This window comes from Anolis sagrei, chromosome X (assembly GCF_037176765.1).
Source record: "Anolis sagrei isolate rAnoSag1 chromosome X, rAnoSag1.mat, whole genome shotgun sequence".
Classification (NCBI taxonomy): domain Eukaryota; kingdom Metazoa; phylum Chordata; class Lepidosauria; order Squamata; family Dactyloidae; genus Anolis; species Anolis sagrei.
The window spans coordinates 38,199,638-38,211,345 of NC_090034.1; the positions used below are offsets into that span (position 1 = coordinate 38,199,638).

An 11,708-nucleotide genomic window follows, 5' to 3' on the forward strand; every position below is an offset into this window, starting at 1 on the left:
GCCCTGTTACTGCCTGGGGGAATTTTTGTTGAGAGTTGATTAGCTGTTCCTGATTGTTTCTTCTCTGGAGTTCCCCTGTGTTTGAGTTTTGTTCTTTAGTTACTCTTATAATTTTAGAGTTTTTTAATATCGGTAGCCAGATTTTGTTCATTTTCATGGTTTCTTCCTTTTTGTTGAAATTGTCCACATGTCTCATAATCTCAGAGGGTGCCTGCCATAGTTGCAGGCAATACGTCAGAAGAGAATGCTTCTAGAATATGGCCATACAGCCCGAAAAAACCTACAACAACCCAGCGATTTCAGCCATGAAAGCCTTCGACAATACATTAAATATAATAAACATAATAATAATAATAATAATAATAATAATAATAATAATAATAATAGACCTTGGCCTACACTTAAACACAATCGGCGCTGACAAAATTATCCTCTGTCAGCTGCAAAAGGCCACCCTACTCAGATCTGCACGCATTATTCGCCGATACATCACACAGTCCTAGACACTTGGGAAGTGTCCGACGTGTGATCCAGTACAACAGCCAGCATAGTGATCTTGTTTGCTGTGTACTAATCTTGTTATGTTTCAAATAATAATAATAATAATAATAATAATAATAATAATAATCCCAAATGTAGACTCTGCAAGGAAGCAGATGAAACAATAGATCACATCCTCAGCTGCTGCAAGAAGATCGCTCAGACAGACTACAAGCAGAGGCATAACACCGTTGCTCAGATGATTAACTGGAACCTGTGCGACAAATACCATCTGCCTGCAACAAAGAGCTGGTGGGATCACAAGCTAGAAAAAGTTACAGAAAATTAACACGTCAAACTCCTCTGGGACTTCCGAATTCAGACAGAGTTTTGGAGCACAATACTCCTGACCTTACGATCGTGGTAAAAACAAAGTATGGATTGTTGATGTTGCAATCCCAGGTGACAACAGGATTGAAGAGAAACAACTGGAAAAGTTGACATGATATGAGGATTTAAAGATCGAACTGCAAAGACTCTGGCACAAGCCAGTCAAGGTGGTCCCAGTGGTGATCGGCACACTGGGTGCAGTGCCTAAAGACCTTTGCATTTAAACACAATCAGTGCTAATAAAATTACCATCTGCCAGCTGCAGAAGGCCACCTTACTGGGATCTGCATGCCTTATTCACAGATACATCACACAGTCCTAGACACTTGGGAATTATCCGACGTGTGATCCAATACAACAGCTATCAGAGTGATCTTGTTTGCTGTGGACTCATCTTGTTGTGTTCTGATGATGATGATGATGATGATGATGATGATAGATCCCCTGGAAGGAGTAATTAATTACCTCCACTGCTGTCACCTTCCCTTTTTTTGCCCCATAGGCCTCTGGTGTACTGATACACATCTCTGCAGGAAATGGGGGGGAAAACCCAAAAATGTTTGCAAATCCTCCCTCTATATATGTGCATTTCCCTCCTGCAATACTTGCAAGCCCTACATATCTATATTCATATATTTCTATCTAGACATCTCTCTATATGTAGATAATTATATCTACATAGGATTTGCAGAGACTTGCAAACATGTGAGGGGAAAATTCATATAAAATAATGTATATGTATAGACACAGATATATAGGTACATAGAAATCTCTAGATATCTATATGTATATAGGATTTGCAAAGACCTGGAAACATATGAGGGGAAAACTTCCAAGGGAACAAAAATCCACATATAAAGTTAATACATTTAGATACACAAAAAAGAAACCCATGAATTTGAGAGCCATACAAACAAGGAGGGCATGAAATATATCTCCCTCCTTCCTTGCCTTTTGACTGGAAAAGAAAACATGTTGTCAAGGGAGGTGAAGAGGAGAGAGAAATATATCATATATTGCAAGCGTTTGCCTCCACACTCCTCTATCTGGCCTTGACCCCATTTATCAGCTCAAAAAAAGGGCTATATACGGTAGGTTGATTTGGAACCGGGTTAGTTTGGAATGGGTTTTGCTATGTGGTTGATCAGACTGCCATTTCAGGAACAGCTTCGAGGTCAAGATGGTGATCACATTAACCATGGAAGATGGCCTCAAATCGGTTCTTGCATCTGTAGTAACTGCGCCTTATTTATTAATTATTTATTTATTTACAACATTTTTATCCTGCCCATTTTAGCCCGAAGGTGACTAAGGGTGGCGTACAGATCAGCAACAATTAATGCCATATAGAAATACATATATCAATAAAAATAATTAAAACACATCACAAATACATATTAAATCCATAAAAAAACTATAGAACTATAAACATCAATACAAAACCAATGTCTACCAATCCAAATTCCTCATCCGTTTTCATAGTTTTAGCCGTTCCATGTTCGTATTACTATTTCTGTTAACTGGTCACGCTGCAACTCCAAACGCTTGCTCAAAGAGCCAGGTTTTCACTCATTTTCGAAAGGTCAGGAGAGAGGGGGCTGATCTAACATCCCTGGGAAGGGAGTTCCACAGCCGAGGGGCCACCACTGGAAATGCGGGTTGACAGGCATAGAGAATGCGGCTTTTACCTCATTTCTAGGTGAGATGTGGGTGAGTGCTATGGAGGCATACAAGGTGAAGAAAAGAAGGGAAAGTAACATCTAGCAGTGGAAGTCATGCCCCATGGGTCAATTGACCACCTGCTGTTCAGCCATGCCCATGAGGTATTTTTGAGCAGCAAACTTCAAAGTGCATTATATGGTCAGTGTAAATGAGCCCTAGGTTGCTTAAACCTCTTTGCAGATTCTAAAGAAGGTGATGACTTTGTCCTTTGTTCTCTTCCTACAGGCTGAGCTAACATTTTGTACAGGAGACATTATTACCGTCATTGGAGACATTGATGAAGATGGTTTTTATTATGTAAGTGGTTTCTATCCTTTATCATTCCAATTCTGGTTGTGGTGTGCAGAGTGATTTAATCAGAAAGAGCTTTTTTCAGCTTATTAAAGTGGACATACTGTATTTCTTCCATTTTGAGATGCACATTTTCTCCTATATCTCTAAAAATGGTGGGGGGCATCTGAGAATTGCATGTATATGTATGCTTTTAGTATTCTTGTTATGGTTTTATATTACGTGTTAATGTTTTTAAATGTTTTATGGTGTGGGTTATTGTAGGTTTTTTCGGGCTAAATGGCCATGTTCTAGAGGCATTCTCTCCTGATGTTTCGCCTGCATCTATGGCAAGCATCCTCAGAGGTAGTGAGGTCTGTTGGAACTAGGAAAAAGGGTTTATATATCTGTGGAATGACCAGGGTGAGACAAAGGACTCTTGTCTGCTGGAGCTAGGTGTGAATGTTTCAACTGACCACCTTGATTATATAATCATATAATGGCCTGACAGTGCCTAGATCAAACTTTTGTTGAGAGGTGATTAGATGTCCTTGTTTGTTTCCTCTCTGTTGTGCTGTTGTAATTTAGAGTTTTTTTAATACTGGTAGCCAGATTTTGTTCATTTTCATGGTTTCCTCCTTTCTGTTCAAATTGTCCACATGCTTGTGGATTTCAATGGCTTCTCTGTGTAGTCTGACATGGTGGTTGTGAGAGTGGTCCAGCATTTCTGTGTTCTCAAATAAAATGCTGTGTCCAGGTTGGTTCATCAGGTGCTCTGCTATGGCTGATTTCTCTGGTTGAAGTAGTCTGCAGTGCCTTTCATGTTCCTTGACTCGTGTGTGGGCAATGCTACGTTTGGTGGTCCCTATGTACACTTGTCCACAGCTGCATGGTACACTAGACTCCTGCAGAGGTGAGAGGATCCCTCTTGTCCTTTGCTGAATGGAGCATTTGTGGGATTTTCTTGGTGGGTCTGTAGATAGTTTGTATGTTGTGTTTCCTCATCAGCTTCCCTATGCGGTCAGTGGTTTTCTTGATGTATGGCAAGAACAGTTTTCCTCTGGGTGGATCTTCGTCTTTATTCTCGTGGCTTGTTCTCGGTTTTGCAGCTCTTCTGATGTCTGAGGTGGAGTCTCCATTGGCCTGTAGAGCCCAGTTTAGGTGGTTCAGTTCATCTTGGAGGAGGTGGGGTTCGCAGATTCTTTTTGCACGGTCTGCCGAAGCTTTAATGGTGCTTCTTTTTTGACTTGGGTGATGGTTGGAGTTTTTTATGTAGATATCTATCTCTGTGTGTGGGTTTTCTGTAAACGGTGTGACCCAATTGTTGATCTGGTTTGCGGATGACTAGGACATCTAGAAAAGGCCGTCTTCCTTCATTTTCATTTTCCATGGTGAACTGGATTTTTGGGTGGATGCTGTTAAGATGGTCCAGGAACCTGTTGAGTTCTTCTTCTCCATGGCTCCAAATGGTGAAAGTGTCATCCACATATCTGAACCATATAGTGGACTTTTTTGTTGCTGTTTCCAGGACTTGTTTTTCAAAGCGTTCCATGTAGAAATTAGCTATGACCGAGCTGAGAGGGCTCCCCATAGCTACTCCATCTTTCTGTTCATAGAATTCATTGTCCCACTGAAGGTAACTGGTGGTGAGGCAATGGTGAAACAGAGCTGTGATGTCTTCTGGGAACCTCTGGTTGATGAGTGCCATGGTGTCTGCTACCAGGACCATGGTAACTAGAGACACCACATCGAAGCTGATCAGTTTGTCGTTGGTATTTAGCTTGAGATTGCTGATTTTTTCTATGAAGTGGGCTGAGTCCTTGATGTAGTGTGTAGTGAGCCCAATATGGCTTTGTAACTGTGCAGCAAGAAATTTTGCTAAGTCATACGTGGGGGATCCAATGGCACTCATGATGCGTCTGAGTGGGGTGGATTCGTTATGGATTTTTGGGAGTCCATAAAGCTTGGGTGGAAGGGCTTCCAATTTACATAACTGTTGTCGTATGTCAAAGTTGATTGAGGAGTTCTTAATCAGAGTGTTGGTTTTCCTGGTTATTTTGGAGGTTGGGTCTTGCTTGAGTTTTTTGTATATAGTAGGGTTCAGGAGTTTTCTGATCTTCTCCTTGTATTGTTCTGTATCCATGATTACTGTGGCATTCCCCTTGTCTGCTGGCAGAATGATGATATCAGGGTCTGCGTTGAGGTCTCTGATGGCTTGTCTTTCCTTCCTTGTAATGTTACTGGAGGGAAGTTTTGCCTTTTTCAGGCTCCTTGCTGCTTCCCCTCTTACTTCTTCCGCTTCTTCCTCGGGGAGGCGATAAATTGCTGATTGGACGTTGGCAATGATGTTTTCTACTGGGAACCTGGTGGCGGTTACAGCAAAATTTCCTCCTTTCGCTAGTATGGATACTTGGTCTTCAGAGAGTTGTTTGTCTGTTAGGTTGATGATGGTCCACGATGTTTCCAGTTCTGGTTTCAGCTGTTGCTTTTGGCGTTTGTGGAATTTTTCTTTTTGTCTGTTGGTGTGGACAGCCATGTTTTTCTCCATTTTCCTGTAAGTGAGGTTGTCTATTTTGTCCCAATCCTGGGAATTCGTCTTCAAGCTGATGTTGATATGGAGGTGCAGCAGTTCCTTGTCTGTGTTTGCGAGTTCTTTGCGGATGGTGTGAATTCTCTCTTGTAAGAGGTTGCGTTCCAGGCGGTCATAGATCCGGTGAGCCTGTGGTGTTTTGAAAGTCCTTTTGGCTGCGAGAAATTGTGGGATGGTATCTGTGTCTCTGCAGCGTAGAAGGAAAGTCAGGGATCACAGTAGATGTTTTATGGTGTTTTGGGGCATCGAATCTTTGCCTAAGTTGCCTAAGGGGTGAGAAGGGCAGTATACCAATATAGTAAATAAATAAATATGTATCTAATACATTTTTTTCTGGTGATGGTGGCACTGAAATTAGGATTGATGGCACATTACAATTAAAGAGATACAATCATCTTGACTTCTTAGCAGTTTCATCCAAAGGATCTTGTGCTTGAAACTAAGGCCTAAATTCAACACCATACCAACAGAATTTCCTCCTTCTATCCACTACTTGGCTGCCTCCAACTTCAACCCGCCAGAGCCCATTATTTTTCATGGTGTCTTGGTTTTTAGGTCTGTTCCTGGGGTTCTTTGGGGTGCAGATTCAGAAAATGGCATTGGATAGACCACTTCAGCTCTAGTTTCTTAAATATGGTTATCATGGTTTTCTGTGGGTGAGTAGAGGGCAACTGGTACATGGCATATGTTCGGTATCCCCAAAGCTAGTTCTGGTAGGGGAAAACTGGTGCTATTTTTGGAATCAGCAAGTCACATATACACGAAAACAGGGCTAACATTTGAGGCACCAAAATATGTGTTGTCCAGTGTTAGTGTTGGGGCTGCGGTGGCACAATGGGTTAAACTCTTGTTCTGCTGAACTGCTGACCTGAAGGTTGGCAGTTCGAATCTGCAAAACGAGGTGAGCACCCGTCTGTCAGCTCCAGCTCCAGTTCCTGTCAACCTAGCAGTTCAAAAACATGCAAGTGTGAGTAGATAAATAGGTACCCCTTTGGCAGAAAAAGGCAAAGAGACGCTCCAAGCAATTTTGCCAGCCACACAACCAGGTGACAATGTAGGCTCCTCAACTTGAAAATGGAGAAAGCAGACAGAGATGAGAACTGCCTCCAGAAGCCGGAAATGAAAGGAGAAGCTTCTGCTTTTGTTTGTGTTTGTGTGTTTCATTGTATATGATTGCAAAGGTATTGAAGGTGTGCGTGTGTATGGAAATGCTGTAATCTGTTCTGAGTCCCCTAGGGGAGGAGAGCGCAATATAAATAAAGTGTATTATTATTATTATTATTATTATGTATTGTTTTGTATTATTTGATGTGTTTGATTTGATTGGTATTGAATGTTTGCCTTTTTGTATGTAAACTACCCTGAGTCCCCTTGGGGAGAGAGGGCGGTGTATAAATAAAGTTTATTTATTATTAGTAATAATTAGTTAATAATAATAATAATAATAATTTGCTCCTCTATGAAAAACAAAAACAAAAATTCCTTCTAACAATCCCTTGCTGTCTCACTATTGTCCCTTTCTGCTGTTTCCCCTACCCCCCTGCATTATAGGGTGAATTAAATGGCCAGAAAGGTCTGGTTCCTTCAAACTTTCTTGAAGAAGTGCCTGACGACGTAGAAGTCTATTTATCTGATGCCCCAGCACGATATGCTCAAGATACACCAATACGTACAAAAGCTAAAAGGGTAAGCAAGCATTGAGAGAGCTTGAAAGAGAGAGAGAGGCATTGTTCTGTTTGGTTTTTGTCCCGTCCCCGTCCCCCCATACACCATACATCCGGTTTTGTTTGAGTATTATTATTTTACATTTTGTAAAATCCATTTCTGTTTGTTTTGAGGACATAGAGCGGGGAGATTAATAAGCACAGCAATAACATGCTCATCTAGTAGATCTACTAGAATATAAAATTGCCATGACCCATTAGCCATATGAACCTTTAGTTTTTTGTTTGGTTCATTGCAACCTCAACTTGGCCTCACACACATTTCCTTGCACAACAATTCCCGTCAGCAGAATATAAATATACTATTGATATGACAAAAATGGGGAAGGGGAAGTGCTCGAGGCATTTTATATAAGTCATCAAATCTTTCCAAGCTTTCCTTTGGCCCCTCCCCTTTTTCTTTTCTTTCTTTTTTTTGCTTTCATTGAGTCCCCAGTGAAGATGCCCCGTTTTTTTTAAGAAAAGGAAAATGATTCATGTAAAGTATCTCACTTGTCTTCTTTCATCAAGGCAGTTTTCCTATATTATATTTTATGTATATTTTTATTTCTTTGCTCATCTGCTTGGGAACAGAAGAAGAGTGTTCATTTCACACCTTAAAAAAGGCAATGTAGCCTTCACACGTAAGTGAGCAACTGAAGATACCAATAGAGATATCAATTCAAGCTAGCTGGCATTGTCTAATGCAAGCCATCTTGGCACCTAAACGTGCAAAGAGAGAGAAATATGTCTCCAAAACCATTAGCCCTGCTTGGTTGCGGACATTCCATGTTGGTTTACTTTTATTTATTTATTTAAAAATAAAAATAAAAATACGACACCTCAGCTTCTAGACGTGACGATAACTGACTCTCTTCTGATGGTTTGATTCCTCCTTGTATTCAGGGCTTGTGTTTATTTATTTATTTATTTATTTATTCAAAAAACCCAAAAGTTTTAACATTTGGAACATATTTCTTACTGGACTTAATGTTTGTTTGCATTTCAAAAAGTGGTCCTAATGTACAACTCCAAAGGGAAAGCTGCATATTGCATTGTTAGCCAATATGGGAGGAGAGTCCCGCCTCAAAGAGGGAGAAAAGCACAAACAATATTCCCACCCTTGCATAAAAGGAGCAGGACATTGTGATCAGATTTAAGCATGGCAGTCAAGACAAAGGGGTATGTTCATTGCAAAAACACATGAACCTCAACTGTTTGCCTTAAAAATGTATCTGCTGGTGGTTTGAGAAACTGCCTGCTGTAGTTCCTCCAACTTTGTCGTCCTCATTCCAAAACAAGAAACTCTCCCGAATCACCTGTGTTTGCAGAGCACTCAGTATCTATTTGGTTTACCAATGCAATGCGTTGACATCAAAACATGCAGCTCAAGACCCATGAATGAATGCATTAGAACTCAATATGGTATCTTCAGGTGTACGTTGGGGGGTGCTTTTACAAAGTGGTTCTTTTTTTTTTGGTTTTGTTTTGTTTTGTTTTCTTCATTAGGCAAAGACCTTGATATGAAATCAAAGGAAGCTTGTCACCCCTTTGCTTAGTTTCACGTTCATTGACTCAATTGATTTGGACACTGTCCGGATTGTTTAAATTTCAGGGCTGCCAGAAAGAAAACATCAGCCACTTTGCAGTATTAGGGAAGCATTATGAGTTGACCACCTTTTCCCGTCTTCAAACAGCTTCCACGCATTGGGCATTTTCCACAGTGAAATGCTGCTTGTACCATTTGTCGCGCAAGTCCTAATCGCGACGTGTTCTCATGCGCATAACGAAACATAACACCGCACTGATCATCAAAGGTCTCGAAGCTTTCTTTGATTCCAATGAAGGTTCATTTTAGCTTTTTTTTCTTTCAACCAGTGTGCCATCTTCTCAAAATATGTATATACAGTATGCTAAAAGAATTTTTTTTTAAAAAAATTTAACAGATTTCAAGAATTGAAACACCTTGATTTTATTATCGTCCCAATTGGGGATTCCTTCTGGAACTGGCTAGTGTGTATAGAACTTGATATTTGTAGTACTTAGCTCAACTTCCCACAACCGGTATGTCAGTACTAGAGTGCTGAAACGTGCAAATTTGACTTTAGCGAAATTCAGTTTGGGATCTCAGTTGAAAATGAGCAGTTTTTAAGAGGCTATATTAATAATAATAATATTAATAATAATAGAACACAACACCTCGACTTGTCAGCTGTATATGCTGTTTTAACTAATTTGGTAAACTAGACTCCTCTGTTACTTGGCATACTTTGCCCTCCCTACCCAAAGGAGTTTGTAGTGAAGCAAAGAAAAAAAAATGTTACCAACTTTCTTGTTGTCGATGGCTTCCAAACATTCAGTAAATTGTAACAATATACCTACTAGGTTCCTCCTGAGAATACAGGTACATCACCAAGGCGAGCACCATCTCCCACAGTCCATCTCCATTCGGGGTCACCTACGTCATCTGTGGGTTCTGGTAGTCCCGGGAGAGGCAGGGAGTTGTCCTCGAAAAAGAAAAAGGGGCTGCTTTCCAAAGGGAAGAAACTTCTGAAAAGGCTTGGTGCAGTGAAATGATTTCCGTATTCTTCTGGACAACATGTAAAGCTTCAGATCTGTGTCTTTTGTTTTGTTTTTGTTTTTTTACATTTAAAATAAAAAAAATAAAATCAACTTTCAAACTAGGGTTTTCATGGCTATTCCAAACATCTTTCTACATAGAACCCAACCTTTAAAACTACAAATAAATTCTAACATCAACAGGGGGGAAAAACAAAGTGTCTCTGACTGGTTTTGGTGTTCAATCAGATGGCAAAGAGGGGAGGGAATCGTCACGGCATTGCGACTCAAAAACACAGTGTTGCCACTGCCAGTGTACATGTCTAAATTCTTTTTTAAAAAACGACGATGGAAGGGATTAAGGAGCATCACAAGAATCGACCATTTGTGAAAGGCAACTCTGTTCGCATCTTTAGATCCATTTTGTATCTTTCCCTCCCTTAAAAGAGGAGAAAAAAAGGTTCTTTGATCCCTTTTCAACCATTGATCCACAACTTTACACAGAAATGGTCTTGAAACTCCTAGTTTATTCCGCCTTGATGTTTGCCTTATTAATGCACAATGATTTGTACTGTCAAAACTATACAGCGTATACTTTGTATGTACTGTGTAATCAACTGTCCTTCCATCCTCACTGGGAAAATTGATAATTTAAAAGATCAAGTAATTGGTGTTGCTGGCTCTATTTCGATGTCTGATGTAATTTCTGGGAGTCTGAAAGTGTCGTGCAAAGGTGCATTTTGAAACATCTGTCTGAGTTCTGCTAGTCAACCTCTCCAGTATACGTAAAGCCAGATTCTTGCACAAAACTACTGAGAGAAAAAGAAAATGTACCCTAAAATGCAGATTAAAACGGGGCCATTTGTTTTGGTATTGTTTTCAAAAGTATGCTAAAGACAAATTTAAGGAAGTACTACAATGAGAAAGTTGTGTTATTCACTGGCCATTGCCAGCAGAAGTCACTAAAATAGATAAAGAGTGCTAAGTTTGCCACATACTATGTTCTGTTATTGGCACTGTAATTTGGAAGAAAAAAAACACCTTTAAAAAAAGACATATGTAGTTGCTGGCAGACATATTTGGCTGTTACTCTTTTGTAACCTGTCCATTTGTAAATTCTTTTTACTGTTTATACATACTTTTCAGACTGCCTTTCTTTTGTAATTGATGGAAGGTTTATAATATGAATGAGCAAAGCTTATCCCCATTGTGTCTTCAAACAAATACAATGTAAATTCCTGTAAAGTAATCTAGTGTGCTAGATTTATGAAATTAATGAAAAAAATACTGGCCTAAATTTGTGGTAAACTATTGTGTGGGCGTGTGCATGTGTACAGTTGTTCGTGTAAAATATTTTATATAAATAAATTTGATATTTTGTAGAAAACTTGTCTATGTTGTTTTATTTGCAACTCTCTCCATTGGAGACCCCAATAGCGCAGGAAGTTAAAGCACTGAGCTGCTGAACTTGCTGACCGAAAGGTCGCAGGTTCAAATCTGGGGAGCGGCGTGAGCTCCTGCTACTAGCCCCAGCTTCTTCCAACCTAGTAGTTCGAAAACATGCAAATGTGAGTAGATCAATAGGTACCATTCCGGCAGGAAGGTAACGGTGCTCTTAGGCTTAGAAATGGAGATGAGGAAAACCTTTTTTAACCATAGGGACACATGGGAACAAATTGGGTGGGATGCAGAATTCAGCATGTGCGAGAAGATTGTTTCCACAGCCTCTGTCCTGCCATGATGTCATCTCCAGCCTCCAGAAAATATCCCATGAATCAATAGGCTCTCCTGCATGGGATGAGCTGTGGTTTGAGGACTAATTCCTTTAATTTGGGTACTGAAACCTTCCACCAAGCAATGGCAAATTCTGGAAACAGCCCACTATGGCAGATATGTTTAAGGCACTAGACTAGATGATATACAAAGCCACTTTCAGAACATTTATTTATTTATTCATTTACTATATTTATACTCCGCTCTTCTCACCCCGAGGG

At 40.1% G+C, this 11,708-nt stretch overlaps 1 protein-coding gene across 17 annotated transcripts in view; it reads left to right on the forward strand.

The window, feature by feature from the left end:
• The window catches only part of RIMBP2 (RIMS binding protein 2), a 155,059-nt gene extending 143,958 nt beyond the window's left edge, over window positions 1–11,101 (forward strand). For 12 of the 17 annotated variants that reach the window (XM_060785618.2, XM_060785626.2, XM_060785610.2 and 9 more), the window contains 3 exons: window positions 2,818–2,889; window positions 7,004–7,138; window positions 9,541–11,101. In XM_060785618.2, coding sequence (XP_060641601.2) covers window positions 2,818–2,889; window positions 7,004–7,138; window positions 9,541–9,732 — 399 coding nt within the window. In that variant the 3' untranslated portion in view covers window positions 9,733–11,101. The other 5 variants (XM_060785616.2, XM_060785628.2, XM_060785620.2 and 2 more) reach the window with 2 other exon arrangements.
• The last annotated feature ends 607 nt before the right edge of the window (window positions 11,102–11,708 follow it).